The sequence below is a fragment of the Empidonax traillii genome, unplaced genomic scaffold, assembly GCF_003031625.1.
Source record: "Empidonax traillii isolate 1590-97213 ecotype Southwest subspecies unplaced genomic scaffold, ASM303162v1 scaffold266:size720578, whole genome shotgun sequence".
Taxonomy (NCBI): domain Eukaryota; kingdom Metazoa; phylum Chordata; class Aves; order Passeriformes; family Tyrannidae; genus Empidonax; species Empidonax traillii.
This window is the reverse complement of record NW_020955459.1, coordinates 539,041-558,657: the sequence shown is the minus strand read 5'-3', so window position 1 is coordinate 558,657 and position 19,617 is coordinate 539,041. Positions and strand designations below refer to the sequence as shown.

Here is a 19,617-nt window from a genome sequence, read left to right as displayed (position 1 = left end):
GAGTTTTTGAGGTAGAGATGACTGTTTTGTTTATTTCAATCCAGATGGGAAAATTCTTATTTTATTTGAGAGGTCAGAATATCAAGAAACCTAACTAGGTTTTCAATCAGTTAAAGAAATATAAACACTGATGATAGATACAGAGGAGATTTTTTTTTTTTTAATTGTTATTTAAACTGTTAAGAAATTTTATGAGGAACCAAAACCCTGAAAAGGGTTTCAAGATGCCTGGTGGAATGTGGGTTTGATCCCTTCTCTTTGTTGGCTGGAACAAATTTGACAAAGAGAGAGGCTTTCATGATTTATATTTACTTTCAAATAAATGTGTTCCGGAGCTCAATGCTCTGATATGCTTTTGAAAGTGATGTTTATATCAAGTAACAATTCTCAACCAGGAGAGAAGGTCTTGGTGTATATACACTGCCTCACCATGTGCAGGAACTGCACATTCTCTGAGAGAATGTTTTATACTCTCACTTCTCTCTCCACCTAGAAATTCAGGAAAGGTATTGGAATACTCCTAATAAATTTATGTCCCCATTTGTTATAGCTTTTTTTCTGTACTTAAAAAATGCTTGAATAAAAATAAGGCATGAAATTTAAGTGTAGAAGCCTGTTGCTTCTGTAGTGAGGTTGGTTAGAAAGGCAAAATTAGGAGAAATAAAGCAGAAGGTGCTGGTGAGTTAAGGTCATACCTGCACTGAAGATTTCAGTAAGAACGCAGGGTGCAACCAACTAAATTTTTTTGACTGATTGGCAGAGAGTCTTAATAGAACTAATTGTATTGCTCAAGGTCCAGTTTCATTACTGTAATTCTATATTTGTTTGCTTTATATGAAGTTACAGTCTCCGTAAGGAGTGAGGCTGTTTTGATCTATTGACATACAGCATAAGGAGGGATGTGCTGCTACAATATTACTGACAGTATGCAGAGACTGGTAGCATATTCCTGGTGAGACCATTTCTCACTTATTGCATTTTCTGTGTGTAGACTTAGAAGTTTTTCCCTCAGTATTAATAAATGTGTAAGTGTTAGCTTTGCTAGATAATACTACGTTCAGCAAGAACTAAGTCCATCAAAAAATCCTAGAATCAAAGAATGGGTTGGAAGGGACCTAAAAGATCTTTTAACTCCAACTCCCCTGCCATGGGCAAGGAAACCTTTCCCTAGACCAGGTTGCTCAGTGCCCCATCCAACCTGGCCTTGAACACTGCTGGGGTGGGGTATCCACAGATTCTCTGCACAGCCTGTTCCGGTGCCTCGCTACCCCCACAGTAAAGAATTTTTTCTTAATATCTAATTTAAATTTCCCTTCTTTCAGTTTGAACTCAATATTCCTTGTCCTATCAGTACAGTTCCTGATTATGAGTCCCTCTCTGAACAAGAATTTCTTTATAAATTGTGTCATTAGCCAGATGAAGCTTCCTGGCTTTCAGGACAGTTATGGGAAAAAAGACTTGGAAGAAGATGAACTCTTTACCGGAAAGTTTCTGTTTCAGAAAGCTAAAAACTTTGAGAGGAACTCTTTGTATCTTAAGTTTTTACTGGTTGAGTGTTGAAAACCAGTGCTCTTTTCAGCTTGCCTCTGTCTTTTAATTTAATTAAGCTATATGTTGTATGTCAGATAATAAATAGGTTAGGGCAAAGGAGGGTTATCTTAGCTACAGTCTGCCAACATAACTTTGCATAGAAGTGTCAAAAATTTGGAGGCTTGCTATTAACCCCCAAGGTGGAATGACATGCAGGAGAGGAGTGAAAAGTGTGCACTAAAAAAAGGCAAACAGGGTGCTCTTGATACTTCGTGTTGCATCTGCAGATTTAGGCGGATGTGCCTATTTTATGGAATGAAATTGATCAAACAACTGATCCAAGTAAAAAAATTCTTTTTAAGTGTCAAATGAACTACCCTAAGGCCTGCTGTAACGTTTTTTTCTTTCTGTATTAAAATTTCCTGACCCACCCTAAAGCTAGTATGGTTTTGTTGACTGAGCTTTTAAAAAGCAGGCTCAGTTCCCCAGTTCCAAAATTGCATTCCATAAATTGTACAGTTATACAGGGAAAAAGAACGACTCTGAACGTTTGCAAGCAAAGGGAAGACAAACCTTCCACTTCTGGCAATCACCACAAGTTAATTTTGGCCCTGAAAAACAGTAGAACTGAAAAAAATAGTATAGCTATGTCAGTTAAGAGTTCGGTTGCTTTTGCACACATGGAATTTGTACTCGAAGGGGTGTAGGAGAACAGCAATTAGTGGCAGCATAGACTTGCTTTTCCAGTGAGTCTCTGAGAATTTTAAGGAATTGGAAATGTGCATATTAATTTTCTGTTAGAGTTTACTTTGAACTATTTTGACCCCAGACAGTTAAATTATTGTCTACATCAAGATTTAACTCTTTAAAAGAAATTATAACTTTCAGTTGTAGTAGTCATGAGGAAAGGGAACTAGAAGTTTCTCTCTCATATTTTTAGACTGAGGTTTTTTGGTGTGTTTTGGGTTTTTTTGTTGTTGTTTTTTGAGTTTAGGGTTTTTCTCTTACTGAAAAGAGGAACAAACTGTTGTTTTTGTATTGCTATATTCTAATAATTGATAGTTAAGGATTTTCAACTTCAGTGAAATCAGAGATTTGAATAAAACTAATTTTGTAGCTTTTATGTGTACTTGTCTTTACTTTTATGAAGTATATAAAGCAATAAAATATGATACACATGATAGAATCATAACTCTGGTAAATATATTAGGTAATGTTTTTAAGCTGCCGTTTTTTGCAATTTTTTAAGCCTTCTGTCTGAAAAATTGTACAAGGTTCCTTTAGAGGACCTCTGGTACTTCTAAATTGTCTTTCTCTAGGAGGTTATTGCTTTCACTGTAATAATTTGTAATGTTGTTTATTGTTCATCTGCTTAGTCACTTTTCTTTATTCCTCTGTCTTCTGTTTTTTATAACTTTTGGAATTTATTGTTTTCATTTTAGCTTTTAAATCCCCCCCACAAAGATTACTTTTCAAGTGTGTTGCATTATGCAAGTTACCAACAGGCATACAATGTTTTGGATATCTTTCAGAGACTCTTTTATGAAATACTCATTTTTTAAATGTAATAATAATAATATTCCAAAGCAGATGTTTCTTTTGTGTACTTGGTATTGATATCAAGACTTCTGTTTGTTTTTGTCCTCATATCTGGTGAATTGTCAATACCATTTGAATTCTATGTGCAGTTTTTACAATATTTTCCTTTTTCCTTATAAAAAATAGTAACAAGAAATGCTCTGGGTTTTTTATGTACAAATCAAACTAAATACTGCAAGTGTTTAAACATTACTTACTCTTTAAAATGTGTAAATTAAATTGTCATCCATTCTCTGAAAGGTTCTATTACTGCGTTACTAATCTGCAGTACTCTTTGAAGTCACTGTATTATCTAATAAAAAGCTTTTCATCTCCTCTGTTCAGAAGCCATAATGATTTTGTTCTCTTACAAGTGTGTCCTAATTCTGCTGGGTGTGGGGAAGGTGGACTGTGTTGACCACAAGAATAATTTTTTTCTACCAGGCTGGAGTTTCTGAAGAAACTGATGTTGTTTTCCTGGTTTGAATTTTGATGCGAAAATGCCATATTGTATTTTGCAGCTTGTTATCTTTGTGAGTTGCTGTTTACTGTATTCCTCCTTCTCATATAAATAGCTGTCACCATAGGAATGCTCTCCAGTTTACAGATTTTGATTTCAGATAGACCCCTGAGAAACTTTAATGATACCCTGACCAGAGGTTTTCTTTTGTTTCAGTTTTGTTTTGAAGCTTATGACCAAGTGCCATATAAGACAGTAGTTTCTCCCTTCATGTGCCTACATTCTGTAATTATATAAACCTATCTTATAAAAAGAGGTACGCATTTTTCATTTCATGAAAACTTTTTTGATTCCTGTCTTAGAGAGAAGATGATGAAGAAATGCAAGCCTTAAAAGAAAAATTGAAGTACTGGCAGAGGCTGCGCCACGATCTTGAAAGAGCACGTTTATTGATAGAACTTATACGTAAGCGTGAAAAATTAAAAAGAGAACAGGTAAATGGAGCACCTTTTAATTTGGTGAGACTTTTCTGAAGGAAATAATTTAAATATTTTCACGCATGGTTTTCAGTAGAAGGACTGCTGTCTTTTAATCCTGATGTAGGGGCAAGGAACGTATGTGCCTGCATGCAGTCAAACTGTTTAAAATACATGAAATTTTTGTAGAGTCATAGAATGGCTTGGGTTGGAAGGGACCTTAAAGATCATCTAGTCCAACCCCTCTTTAATGAACAGGGACATCTTCAATTAGATCAGGTTGCTCAAAGCCTCATCCAACCTAACCTTTAATTTTCCCAGGGAGAAGGCATCTACCTCCTCACTGGCTCACCTGTTCCAGTGCCTCACCCTCATTAAAAAAAAAAAAAACAAATAAATAATTACTCTTTGCATTGAGTCTGAATCTGCCCTCTTTTAGTTTAAAATTGTTACCCCTTGTCCTGTCACTACAGGCCCTACTAATCAGTTTGTCCCCACCTTATGAACCCCGTTTGGCTGCAGTGAGGTCTCTCCAGGGCCTTCTCCAGGCTGAACAATCCCACTTCTCTTAGCCTTTTTTCAGAGCAGAGCTCCAGTCCTCTGATCCTATTTGTGACCCTCCTCTGGATTCACTCGAACAGTGTCATGCTCTTCTTATCTTGGGGGCCCCAGAGCTGGATTCAGTACTCCAGGAGGGCAGAGTAGAGGGGCAGCGTCACCTCCCTAAACCTGCTGACCACACTTCTTTTGATTCAGCCCAGGATACAATTGGCTTTCTGGGCTGCAAGTGCACACTGCCAGCTCATGTTGAGGTTTTCATCCACCAGTACCCTCAAGTCCTTCTCGACAGGGCTTCACTCGATGTGTTCATCCCCCAACTGGTATTGTTACCTGGGGTTGCCTCAACAGATGTCAGGGTAGTTGAAGTCCCCATCAGAACAAGAGCCTTTGAGCGCGATGCCTCCTGTAGCTGGAACAAGAAGACTTTGTCAATAGGTTCCCCTAGATCTGAAATAAAGGCCAACCACAGGGTTCCCTCTGTCACCTTGACATCTATGCTTTCAACCTAGTTGTTGCTTTTCTTCAGAGGCAACTCTCCACATCTGTAGATGTAGAGGACAACCCCTCTGCCCCGTCTTCCTTACTGCTGTAGCCACCAGTAGTCGCACTCCAGTCATGGAATGCGTCCCACCAAGTTCCAATAGTGGCAACTGGGTTGTAGCTCTCTAGCAGCACAGTGGCCTCCAGCTCCTCCTGTTTGTTGCTCATGCTGTGTGCATTGGTGCAGAGAAATTATTTAACAGTCTGTTCTATTAGACTTGTAAAGACAGTTGGTTTCTGAGGAAGTGTAGAAAATTTGATCTCTTCAGGCTTTCCCAGTACATGTGATTCTATGAAGTTGCACTTTTATTCTTCTGTCGCCAGAAAAAGAAGCTGCATTTTAAGTCCTATGGTATTCTAAAGTTAACATTACCAGGAGAAGAGATTAAAGGAAATGATAATGCTGAAAGATAAGATTTTATATGAAAACCTTAAAAGCAAAATATTTGCACTTAGAGATTTTTAATGGTCCTTATTTATAAAAACACCATTCAATGATGGTAATTCTTTAAATGACCTGAAAATTAAGCTACAGAGGAGATGAAATATTGTCAGAAACACTGAAAATTCTGAAGGATGTTCAAGTATTTGATGTTGATGCTGTTTTTTTAAAATTATTTTCTTGGAATTTACATAAAATGTTGTCTTTCCAATTACTCTTTGTTCTACTCTTATATAGCATATAAATGCTCATCAGATTCTTTACTTAAACTTTGAACATAGCAGTACAACTAAAATTTAATTATAAACATATTACCTTTAAATTCTTAATATTTTTCACATTGTTGGTAAATTGTGAAGCTATTCTTATTTAACATCTTTTCAAGGAAGAGAAGTGGAACAAAAAGTGGAACAAAATTCTTATACATAAAATACAGACTTGAGTTCTGGGAAGCTGAGGGAATGAGAGGTTTTCAGCTGATGATTTTATAAGGAAAACAAATCAAATGTCAGACAAATGCCAACTGATGATACTGAAAGTAATATTGAACTCATTTACTTAAATTTATGTTTTATTTCATATTTAAAGTATTATACAGTTGCTGCAAAACAACTTTAATACAGTATGTTAATGAAAAATGCTCAATTGGATAATTGTTACTTCTTTAGGTCAAGATTGAGCAGGTTGCTATGGAACTTAGGCTTACTCCATTCACTGTACTTCTGCGATCAGTTCTGGATCAGCTGCAGGAAAAGGATTCTGCTCGTATATTTGCTCAGCCGGTGAACCTTAAAGAGGTGTGTTTGCAGCTGTGTTTCCTGATGTTTACATATCCGTTGGTGGCACTTAAGTGCAAGAAACAAGTCATTGCATACAGGGTTGGAAGCAGTATTATCTTTTAATCTTTATTCTGATAATTTACATTGTGAGTTATGGTTTACAGCTATGAAAGCCTTTTATTGTTTATATACCAAAATAATATCTGGAAAATACTTGTATGGAACGATGCATACATATTGATATTTTGCAATAAGATAATTTTGATGAAGCAAACTCTAAGGGTATCAAAAACTGAAATGTTGATACTGTGTTCCTATTTGCAGGTGAAACTAGACAGAGTATGTGAATATGTACATATACAACATGTAGATGTGTGTACAAAACATGTAGACATGTCTATATAAATTAAATGGATGTATGTGTAGATACTGTGTAGACATCTGTTTATTATAGAAAGAATCATAGAATCATTAAGATTGGAAAAGACCTCCAAGATCGAGTGCAACCTTTGACCTAATACCATCATGCCCACTAAACCGTATTGCAAAGTGCCTCATCCACTTGTTTTGAACACTTCCAGCGATGGTGACTCTACCACTTCCCTGGGGAGCCTGTTCTAATGCTTAACCACCCTTTCAGTGATGAAAATTTTCCTGATATGCTGAACTGCCCCTGGTACAACTAGAGGCCATTTCTCCTTGGCCTGTCACTAGTTGCCTGGGAGAAGAGGTACATAAAACCACAGAATTCTAGAAACATACTGTTTCAGCATCTCTTAGTAAAGGTCAAACTTGTTACCCAAAGTGCAGAATCTTGTAGTATGTAAACATCTGTTGGGATGCAAATATTTGCAATATCACAATGTACAATCCTAGATATTTTGAATTTTTTACATTGAAGTATTGGAAAATATGTTTAGAATGTGTATCAGTTAATTAATATTACTTTATCTGTAATAAGACAATTTTACCCATTTGTGTTTTAAATATTTGTTCAAAGGTTCCGGACTATTTGGATCATATTAAACATCCTATGGATTTCTCTACTATGCGAAAACGGTTAGATGCTCAAGGCTATAAAAACCTCAGTGAGTTTGAAGAAGACTTCAATCTTATCATAGATAACTGTATGAAATACAATGCAAAAGACACAATATTTTATAGAGCTGCAGTGCGGTTAAGAGATCAAGGAGGTGTAGTTCTCAGGCAAGCTAGGCGAGATGCTGAAGGAATTGGTTACAATAATGAAACTGGAATGCACTTACCTGAACGGCCTAAACTTGAGACACCCCAGCCTTTCTCTTGGGAAGATGGTAAGATGTTTACTGATTATTTTTAAAAGTTGCATTTTTTTCATTACATATGGCATGTACATTCCATACACATTTAGGTTTGTTGCTGTTTGCTGACTAGATTCCCTACTTTCCTATTAAAAATAGTTCTAGAAAGATTCTGGTGTTTCTATTTTAGTAGATTTGTCCTTAGAAATCAGTGTTACCCAGGTTCTGATTTTGGCAATGTTAGAACCTAATTTAAAAACTTACATGGAAAAGATTTTTAAACCGAATGCTCTCTTTCACATGATTGTATATGCTTTTAAGTCACGGAAAGTGCTTATAAACTTCGGCATGTTCTTAAATAATCTACTCAATTAAAAAACAAAGCACGTTTGTAATAGTAGGATTTAAAATTTATTCTTTTGACATACACATCAGTTTTCTGAGGTTTTGGCAGTGAAGGAGAATATTTAACACATTTCTTTTATAACCGTAATTTTGTCCTTCTCTTTTACAAGAGGGAACTTGCCTATTGTGGTGTAAGGAATAATTATGTCTTCATTCTGACCTTTTAACTCTTTGCTCTGTTACTTAGTTTTTTTGAGCAAAATGCTGATTAAGAATAGTAAATATATAGTAGGAATTAATTTCAACATTTCTGGCTGTAATCTAAGTAGCTTTTTGACAATATCTTTTTATTTCGTCATGTGAATTCTACTTTTTTTTTTTCTCCTGTTGGTATTATTGCTCTGGGAAATATTCTGGGAAATGCTAATATATTTGCAATTGTGCGTGTTTTGACTTCAGTGGATAGGTTACTGAATCCTGCAAACAGAGCGCATATGTCCTTGGAAGAACAGCTGAGAGAGTTGCTAGAAAAACTTGATCTGACCTGTGCAATGAAATCCAGTGGGTCAAGGAGCAAAAGAGCAAAGCTATTAAAGAAAGAAATCAGCATTATTCGCAACAAATTAAGTCAGCAACACAACCAAGCTCCTCAAATAGAATCAGGTATTGGAAGTTTTGAAGAAGAAAGTGCAGCAATAGAACAAGATGGAGAAGAAGAAGGTAAGATTGTAAACCAGGTTTAAATGAGTGCTGTTCTGAGCCTCTTCAGTCAGAATAAATATTGTGAATTAAAGAGTTTAATAAGTGAATATTAATTTTAAATTTAAAATACTTATTTTAAGTCAAAAATATGCATTTAAAATATGCAAATGTCTACTTAATCCCAACAAATATTATAAGAATAGAATGATCTTCTTAAAAAAAATTCCCTCTGTTATTTTTCACTATAGTAAGGCTTTTAAAAGTATAGGTGTTGAGAAATGAAAGTGCAAACAATCTCACACGAAAAACAATTGGAAATGCTTGAAGAAAATATCTTTGTACTTTTGGAAATACACTTGAATGCAAAATATGTATTGGGGAACATGTGAGCCCAGGTCAATAGTAATGAAAACTCTAACTGTTGTACTGTCTTTTTACTCCAGACTCTTGGGAGGAGGGTGGGTAGGTTTGGGGTTGGCTGATTTATTTATTTTTTTATTTATTTATCTAAAGCTAAATATTGATAAGACTTAATACTCTTCATGTTATAGAATCAAGTCAGTCATACCTACCCAGCTCTTCCCCTTTTGGTTCTCTTCCTCCTCAAAACATTTGTCTCAGAACTGTATCTACTCTTGGCTGATTGCCATTGATTTTAATGATAGCAATGTGCTAGAAACTTCATATTTCAATTGAATATCATAATTCGCATTTTTGGCTTTAAAAGGAATTTCTTAGGTCTTTATTATTAATTTTTAAATGATGCAAGAAAATCTGTCTCAAAAAAAAAAGTTCTATTGAGTTTGTTTCATGGTCACCTCTGAAAAATGAAACTTTTTCTTTAGGAGAGTTAGAGATGTATTTCATTTTGAATAAGTGCATTGAATAGGAGGAGGAAAGAGCTCGAGGGAAAGTGGAAGCATGGTAATAAATAAAACAGTCTCTATCTGTTGCAACTTGATGCTATCAAAAAATTTTAGAAGATGAAGTCAATAAAATGACTGTCCTTAACTGCCATTCAAACAGCAATGTAGTGTTTAGTTCTTAGTGTAGCTAAGAGAACACTTTTGAAACATATAATTTCCTTGAGATTTGAATAAGGATAGAAAAAGCTTCCATGAATTGGCATATTATCTTGTTCTGAGGCTTTAAGTATTCTCAGAATGTTTAATGATCCCTTTTTTTTTTAATTTTATGGGTTTTTTAGTCAGGTGATGATGATACAATACAGTTCTTTAGGATTGTAATTTTGACAGCTAACGAATACACTAACTTGTTTTACTTGTAGCTTAACATTTTTATGTCACAGCCTTTCACTCCAACTGTTTACCAAAAATTAGTCCAAAGTGAGCAGTAACAGTTTTCTTGTATTTACAGTATGCTTTTTAAACAAAACATAATGAAAAGCTTGATGTAGGGTTGATTGGCATTGTTTTTATAGTTCTGATCTAGTGAGGAATAATATTAATTAGTTCAAATTCCATTTCTCACATAGAAGTTACTTAGAGGAGTAAAGAAAACAAATTGCCAAAAATAGATGAGGAATGTAGAAGAATAGTGTGCCCAGGGTCTGTACTGGAGCTGACTTTGGAAGCGCTGTGAATTACCCCCTTGCAATTTTGTTTTCAGTCTTCGATCATGTGAAAAATGATGGTACCAGAGTAATCACATGAAATTTAGGTTTTATTGGCTGAAGCATTCTCAGGTGGTTTTATGTTCTTAAATCTTTTTGTGAATATTTTCTAGTTAATTTTAAGACAATCAGAATTTGTTCACAAAGAACAGTCATCTTGGACTGTTCTAAGCTACAGGCTTTTTAAAATAGTGATACTTTAAATGTGCTTATCTGACTGTACATTTTATTCTACTATCTTCCTGAAGTACTAGTTACCAATTCTAATACTTGTGTGCCATCAAATTACATGAGCACCGTCATGCTGCATTTTAAAAATACGTATTTTTATTATTAACTATGCTATTGTTGATTAAACCTTAAACAACAGGGTTGAGATTTTCTTGCACTTAGACTTCATTGATTTCCAAGTAAACATAGCTGGGCCAAAACTGAAACAATATAGACATATCCCCTGCAAATAGAGGACTTGAATACTGGGGGGTTTTATACTTTTTTTCATGTGGTAGAAAAATTCATTGAATTTTAAGTATTTTATGCGATAGCGTAAATAGTATGTTGGTCTCATACAGTTACTCTAGAATAAATATTTCCTTTCATATATTTCAAAAGACTCTTTTGGAAGCTAGAAAGGTTTTAACGTCTTTCTGAGTTGATAATTATGGGTTAGGACATCATTCTATTTGTATTCAGGCATGCTGCGATAGCAGAATGTTTATTTTCTTTCCCGTGACTTGGGATGAAAAATTGAAATTACTTTTATTCACTCGCAGTTATATCTCCATTGTCTTCTTCTAGCACGGATGTAGTGGAACTGACTGGGACACAATCATGTTAAAATAAATGGTGGCGGGGTGGGGGGTGCTAGAGAAAAAATAGTAGAGGGTGGCTTTTCTGATTTCTCCTATCAGATCTGAATTGTCAAGTGTGTATTTGTCAACTAGTGGCTAATCAACCTGTAAGATTTTGGGGGTCTTTTTTTCCCCTCCTCCATTATTTCTTTTTCTTTTAGGTAGATAAAACTTCTAACCATGCCTGTAAAGCAAGCTTTACAAATCTTGCCTTCCAGTAGATTTTTCAACACATTTTAGCTCACTGTAGTACATCAGGTTAAAAATACTTTTTTTTTCTCATTGTGGTAAAATTTTTCCTAGGCCGGTAAGGTGAATATTGATAGGGTGAAATAGATAAAATTATCAAAGATTTTACTTGAATGGCAGTGTAATTGCATTTAACAGATAATCATCCACCACCCCAACTTTCTAATAAAAAATAGATTGTGTAGTTTTTAGTTAATGAAACTAACACAACTGCATGAGAAGTAAGAAGTATTTATCCAGGTATAAATTGTTAACACCAACTATAAATACCTACTTTTCTACCCCTATTACGTTCCCAATATAAAAGTAGGAATTACTAACTAGGAGAGATTGTTGCTAGACCAGTTTTGTTTTAAATGTTATGCTTTGTTTCCAGACAACAATTTATTTGGTGGGCTGCACATTTATAGTGAGTTTTATAATAGACTTTATAACTACAAGTTTTCAAAAATCACACTCTATTTATAATTTTTTCAGGAGATAAATCTCCCCCTAAACTTGAACCATCAGATGCATTACCTCTTCCTTCAAACTTGGAGACTAATTCAGAACCACCAACCCTCAAACCAGTAGAACTCAATCCAGAGCAGAGTAAGCTTTACAAAAGAGTAAAATTTGATAATGAATTATATAGCACTTCCATTCAGAAAGAAATAAATGGACACACTCCAGAACACTTACTTGACAGTAATCTCAATGAGTCGACTGTTTCTGCTGTAGCTGAGTCATCAACTGATGTAAACAGACGTACATCCATTCTCTTCTGCAAATCGAAAAGTATAAGCCCCCAAAAGTCTGCAAAGAACACTGAAACCCAGCCAACTTCTCCACAGCTAGGGACCAAAACCTTTTTGTCTGTAGTCCTTCCAAGGTTGGAGACACTTCTGCACCCAAGGAAAAGATCAAGGAGTGCATGTGGAGATTCTGAGGTTGATGATGAGTCCCCTGTAAAGCGCTTGGATACAGGTAAATGTTTACAAAACTTATTTGAATGGATGCATCTGGAAAGTTAACATACCTGTTATTTTCTTTACGTACATGTGATTGTTAATCTTCATATTTTAGCACTTAGAACAGGTTTTCCTCATAGTTGAGTTCAGAAAATTACAGATTCATTTTTGTGTTAGCCCTATACAATTAGACTTTACTGAACCAAGTTTTGGTTCTTTGGTTTTGTGATGCAGTTTTCAAGATTACACATATAGAGGGGTGAAATTTTTATTTCCTTTTGTTGAAACCAGTAGGAAAGATGAATCAACTGGTTTTCTGCAAATTCCCTATTAAATTACATGGGATTCACACATGTGCCAAAACTAGAACTCTTATAAGCAGGGCCTTGATTTTAAAATACATGTTCTGTGTGACTTCATTTTGCTGTATTGTTACTCTGAGCATATCTTCACATTATGATTCTGATGACTGTGTATGATGGGCTTTGTATATCCATGTGTTTTAGGGAAGTATTAAAATTCCAAGGTATAATGACAAATTACACTTCTTGTGGCTTTTTCTTTAGTCTGTACACTTAAAATAAAGTTGAAGAATTGAAGAGTAAGATTATGCTCTTAATGGGACTTTTTTAAAGAACATTTTAAAGAGAACATTATCTTGATACATTAGGTATAGAACAGCTCAAGACATTAATTACACCCTTTCTTAGCAAAATGTAGTTCTACTTATTTGAGAAGTTTGTACAAAAGCTTTGAGAAAGAAAAGCAACATAAGGAAGTTACTGAAGCATATCTCCTTAATGTCATCCATGGCCATTACTATGACTTTTATATTACCTTTGAAACAAATACTCTGTTTCATTGTCCTGTTGGTAACCCGTATGCAGGTATGAAAATAGCATGTGGGCTTTTTGTGTCTTTGGTTGAAAGAGAGAGGAATTCAGTTTAAATATTCATTGTGAAGATGTGCTCCAAAAGCTGGAGAGTTCATGTGTGTGTGTGTGTTTAAGAAGGGGAGTTTGGTTGGTTTTTAGGTAATTTCTTCTCTTTTTTGTTTTGTTTGACCTGTGGGATTTTTTAGGATGTGGGGTGGTGCTTGTTGGTTGAATGGTCGAGTGAGCATGAGAAATTGTTAAGATCTAGTGGAGGGAAGTGTCTTTCATTTATATTTTTGGAGGTTTGTTTTGCTTCTTTGGAAAGCCCCACCTTCCATTCTTTGTCATGCCATCTTGGAAAGAGTATGCAGATTTGATCTGGTACTTTAGTTCTGAAGTAGGAACAAAGTGAAGGTAGTGTGATATTAAGAAAGATTACTTAATCTGTAATATAAAAAGCTTTGGTTTCCAAATATTCTTATTTGCCAGTCTGTAGTCTGGATAATTTCATTATGTATCTGTATACAGATTTCATTTTAACACACACACAGTGAAACATTTTGTGCTAGATCACTCATTATTTCTAATTTTTTGAAATTTTCATGTTAAACACTGTGAATTGTTTCTTTGAAGAAAAAAAGGTTTGTTTTGTTTTGTTTCATTTTATAAGAAAAACAACAAAAACAAAATCGGATTTCTGAATATGTTTTGTTCCTTTTCTCTCTCTGGATTTAGATGTATGTGGGTCAAATATAGTTTTGATTGTCATCAAAACAAACAACACAGTTACAGGAGTAAAATCCAAATATTAAAGGGTTTTTTAATTCTTACTTTAAAACAAAAATATGTAGTCTCTTCCTGAATCTAGTGAAGATACATACAGGATTAAATTTATGCAGAACTAATACTCAGGGTATTTATAGTTTAGATTTTTTCTTGTTCATGAAGAGACTATGTGTATGAATTGAAAAGTTTAGCCAATTAATATTCACCCGAAAATGTTCTAGGTATTCTTTAGTAGTATCCTGTTTTTTAAGCATATACAGTTCATACAGATATGTCAGCTTTTTTGATCATATTCCTGTGATTTGTTTTCCTGTTTGCAGCCAAACATTTTGCTTTCACATTGGAAATTTTATTCCTTGTGTTATTTTCAAATTTGTGTCTCCACAATAATTTAAGCAATTTGCAGTTGGCAACTGCTTTGAGTTACAATTCAGCAGGAAACCAGCACAAACCTCAAATGCTTTCCAATTTTTAAACCCAGTTTTGTTGGTTTGTGTATGCAGCTGTTGTTGATTCATGCAGATCTCTGTGTTTTGGTAAAAATGCACTTGATTGTGTATACAGTAATGTATTTTTTCTATTTGGCTATTTTTACAAAATTTAATGTAATGCTATAGCTAAAAATATTTTCATTCGCTAAAATCCAGCCATCATGAGCCTTTTCCTCCAAAGCCATCCAATCGTAGAAAAAAGCATGCTTCAGCCTTGTTGTGTGCATTCTTGTGAGTTAACAACTTCATGAGCAATTCCTGTAGTGGAAAATTAATTATTTTTGCACACTTTTCTTTGACTGGTATGAATGTTAAATATCTTCAATTCTACTGGATATGGAAAAAGTTTTAAAAGAAGACTTTGCTTAATATGCAAAGCATTGAAATTTTTAAGTGGTGGAGAGCTGTGCTGTCACATCTTTTTTCTCTTTCTTACCTGTTCATAACCAATGTGGGTTTTTTTGGTGTTACTTAAGTTACTTGGTGTTACTTGTAGTTTCTGTCCCTCACTGTACTCACTCTCCTCCGTGTTTCTCCCTTACATGTCACTCCTGTATTCTTCTATAAAGAGATTCAAAGGAAGACTCTAAAGCTTATTTAGTTTAGTAAAATCTCACCTACTTTGTTGTTTAATTAGACTGCTTTTATTATGCTTTCTTGAAATACAGTTGGGGTTGGTGTTTTTGCCAGTTAGTTTTGAGAAAGACACATACAGGGTCCACTGACACTACTTTGTGGTGTCCCATATGTTGTTGACTTCCATACACAAAAAAATTATTGAAATGCTAGCTTTTTTCAGAAATAGTGAACTATTGAACAATATGACAAGCTTCAAAGGGGACTAAAAGCAGTTCACTTTAATACTCTGACCTCCTTTTATATATGAACTTCTAAAATATATGAAGCAATAGTGTAATGTAATTTAAATTTCCTAGTGCTCTACTAGGGCATTACCACAGACAGAGCACATCTGTCTTGGTAGTTATCGTGTGGAAACTGACAATTACGTAGTGGAGAGATGTGCTTAAAAATTTCCCGTACATACTTGATGTATCTTGGGTTCGCTTCACATGGTATATGGCAATTTCAAAAAGAAGACAGGTTATTTTTACTTAGGAAACTTTGGTCAGACCAGAGATTGATGTGTGATTTTTGAAGGTCGGGCATGTCAAGTTCAGTGACCTTTTCAAAATACTCATTGTGTTCTTACCTTGCTTTTTTGTCAGAAAGATTAATCCTTTTTGCCAGGAAAATAGTTGGTGCAATTATTTTATCTGAGAAAAAATTACACTGACTAATGGATAGAAGGGAGATTTTACTGACCATTAAAGCATGTGCTTCTATCAGTTGTGTATAAGTAAGATAGCAAATGGAACATGTTTTTGTTTTAAAAATACCTTTTAAACATTGCAAAAAGCTAGATTAAGTTCACGTGAAATGTATGTGTTTTGCTGTGGTCAGTCACCTTTAAGCTTTCATAGTAGCTTTAGGTTAGTAACTCCCAGTTACTGTGTTGATATTCTCTATTTTAATTGAAAACCAAATATTTAAAATATACTGTGCTAAAGCAATCATTTTAACTTATCGTAGATTTAGGACTTCAAATAGTGATTATTATACTGCAATACATGGGGTTTTTGTTATTTCTTGACCAAATAGCAGTAATGGAAAATTTCAGTGAAACATATAATTTACTTAGTATTCTTGCTACCAGCTACGCAGGTTTTGTCAAGGTACTGAAATAGTTGTAAACAAATATTTATAATATGGATCACTGAATTAGATTACTTCACACAGGAAAAAGCACAAGTTTTAATACATTTTTATCATTTCTTAATACATACTTTGCAGTTATCAGTGTACAACAAACATAATTATGCCTTATTAAATCTATTAGTAGATGTTGGGCTGACTTTGTTTCTGTTGAACTGCCACCAAATGGTGATACATAAGAATGATCTGCAAGTAACCTGTATATGAATTCCATTCGCATTTGGTAGAATTTAATGTTTTAGTGATGACCACTATTACCTAATTTCATTTGCGATGATAAGGATAGGGATTATGTCTGGAGTGAAATGGAACACAGATAATTTTTTTAATTCTTCTATACTTGTTGTTTAATAAAGCTTTTGCTCTCTGAAACACAGACTAATTTGATTAAAAGTCAGGCTTTGTTTGTGCAGCATTGAGTTACCAGTCTCTAAATGGAGAAAATGAAAGTAAATATGCATATCTAAGAAACTTATGCCCTCTGAATAAATGATAAACTCAACTAGAGGTTCCTCAGTGAAAAGAAACCCTAATTAGCATAATTGCTCTTCTGGTTAACATAGACAGGAATGACAATGTCTCTGTGTGTGTGTGTGTGTGTGTGTGTGTGTGTATTTACGAGTAAAGTGCAGTAATTTGACTAAATCTATTGACAGAGCCACAGTCCTGATACTTTGAATTGAAACTACTTGTTTTCTTTAGATGCATAGAGACTGTTTCATGTGAAGTCTGATTTGAAATTTAGTTATCTGAGCACTTAGCAATGTCCAAGAAATTCAGCTGCCTACCTTCAGGAAACTGGAAAACATAAAACATTTTCAGGTGTATATGCAAGCAAACAGAGTACTGGAAATTATGAAGGCCTAAAAGGAATTATCCTCTGACTTGTTAAATTTGTGAGTGTAGAGACATGGGGACTATGGCAGCCTGACTACTGAGTGTTTGGGATAAGTTTGTTTGGTTGGGTTTTTAATGAGTTGATAGGCCACTGAGGAAACTATAACCATTTGCCAAGAAAATAAGTCAAATTAAGGAGAGAAACTGGAAAAAAAAGAGAACCTTGCTGAATTACCTAATTTTGGCTTTGGCACGCTCAAAATTTAGGCAGGAGTTTTAGCAGCTCTACTGAAATTTTTGCCAGTTTAGTTTCTGGGAATGTGTTGAAATATAGGAGAAGTTTTTTGTAATACATGAAGAATAAAATAAGTTCATAAGGCAGAAAGAGGGGGAAGAAAACTATTTTATACCAATCATCACTTGCAATGACATTTAAGAAGTTGGGTTTATTTCATCTGAAGAATCATAGTATTAACTTCCTTATCTTTAAAAATCCCTGCAATATTTCCTCATTTATATTGTTCAGATGGAGGGAATTTTGAGCAACATAGTTAAGAATGGTGAGGTTGATGAACGCCCGGATAAATGGAGAGTTTGTGCTTTTTTCTAGGCTTGTGAAGTGTGTGCATACATAATGTATATTATACATTAGTATTTTGGAATTTTATGCGGGTCTTCAATGTGTTAATTTCTTTGAAAGTACTGTCTTTTGGGTTATTTTGTAAGATATTAACTGTTAGTACCCAACTTAAAATTGCTGTGTTTTCTAAGATGAAATAACCGAATCTTCTCTAATAATAAAGAAATATTTTAGGATGCACTTCTGTTTCCTTGATGCTGTGGAACCTTTTACTGTATTCTGGTATTACATTTTTCTTTTAATATTTAACTCATTTCTTGGCCCACATTTGGCTTTCTAAAAAATTAAATGTCATAGTCCCCTATGTGCTTCATCTGTGACATTTAAGACTATTTTTTCTGTGTGCAGATGGTAAACAGAACTCTGGGATTTATTGAAGATATTAAAAAAAAAACAATGAATTTTGAGATCCACCCTATGCTTTTTATATATGTGTTCTAATTTAAGACACTTGCCATGGTGTTGAGACTGAGTATAGATGGCTTGCCTTCAAATTCATAGGCTTAGATATCACGAAGTCCCCTGTAACAGGCACATAAGGTGCCAGTTGATCCAATCAACTGACCTGTTTGGAACATCATGAGATCATAGAATAGTTTGGGTTGGAAGGGCTCTCTAACACTTTTCTAGCCCAACCCCCACATATTCACCTTACAAGTCTGAGTTAAGGGATGGATAAGAGTAAAAAGTAATCCAGTGACTCCAACAGTAACTTCATGTATTGAACCTGTCAGTCAAAAGTATCAGTCACTTAATGAGTGGAGAGAGTGGGACAGTTCCACAGTATGCTTGACTGCAAATTAATGCCTCTCAGAGAAGGTTTGTGCATGGATTTTTGGATTGTGGGGTTTTTCCTTTCCCCATTTTTCCACTCAGTGAGAATAGATTATGTAGTTGCATGCACAGAGAGATATCTTCCATAAAGAGTAATTACAGTAGGATGTGCTCTTTCACTGTCTCATACATGCAGTCCAATATTTTGGGATATTTTTAATTGATAGCTCTCTTTGTGTTTCCAGCGTATTACCCAGACTTAGTTTCTTTGGTGTGTATAGTCAAAGTGCAGATATCCCATAGATATTAAGAAGATATCCCATACAGAGAAACATGTATTACTCAAGAATAATAGTACTTGAAGCGAAGTTGTTTCAAGTGTTCATTGGCCATGCCATCACTTTGACAGGCCATGCTGTCCTAACGTGGTAATGCTCCTCCACTTTCGTTTTCCTCTCTCTTTTCCTTCCTTTTTTCTTTTTCCCATTTTCTTCCTGGACTTTTCTTTTTTCTCTTCCCTCCAAAGCTGTAATAATACTATTGTTACTCAGAAATTACTTTCCAACAGCATGTCATTCGAAAAAAAATTAAAACAAAAGCAGATGCTTAGAACTAAACTTCTGATAAGCATGGCTAAGTACTCCTGAGTTCTATAAAAAAATTCTTTGTAGAAGATAAAAGTATTTTTGGTCTGAGGGGAAAAAAAAGCAACTATAAATTCATCTGATTAGAAACAAAGATATGAACATGCAAGTCAGCCGTATTTTAATTGTTTTGTTCAGTGTTGCCTAAAAATAGCAAAGCTGGGATGGTATTTAATAGCTCTTGATTATCTTCACTTGATGCTGCTTCAAGCACTGTCAGGTTGACTGAATGAGCAGTGAAACATCTCATTTGGTCTTTGCAGCGCCTTTCATGGAAGCCACGAAGACAAGAATCTTAGGATTGCAAGCACTGTTAATTTTTACTAGGATGGCATAATTTTTTTTAATGATGTCTGCAGTCTTTGAAAGGATTCAGATCATGAACCTCCTCAAGTACACTGCAAGCTATCAAGGAATGAGG

General features: G+C 34.7%; 1 protein-coding gene across 5 annotated transcripts in view; it reads left to right on the top strand.

The window, feature by feature from the left end:
• Nucleotides 1-19,617, top strand: part of BRD1 (bromodomain containing 1) — a 57,696-nt gene that overhangs the window by 21,566 nt on the left and 16,513 nt on the right. For 3 of the 5 annotated variants that reach the window (XM_027889559.1, XM_027889560.1, XM_027889563.1), the window contains 5 exons: nucleotides 3,931-4,062; nucleotides 6,256-6,384; nucleotides 7,367-7,679; nucleotides 8,451-8,711; nucleotides 11,904-12,392. In XM_027889559.1, the coding sequence (XP_027745360.1) occupies nucleotides 3,931-4,062; nucleotides 6,256-6,384; nucleotides 7,367-7,679; nucleotides 8,451-8,711; nucleotides 11,904-12,392 (1,324 nt within the window). The remainder of the gene's footprint in view (nucleotides 1-3,930; nucleotides 4,063-6,255; nucleotides 6,385-7,366; nucleotides 7,680-8,450; nucleotides 8,712-11,903; nucleotides 12,393-19,617) is intronic. The other 2 variants (XM_027889561.1, XM_027889562.1) reach the window with 2 other exon arrangements.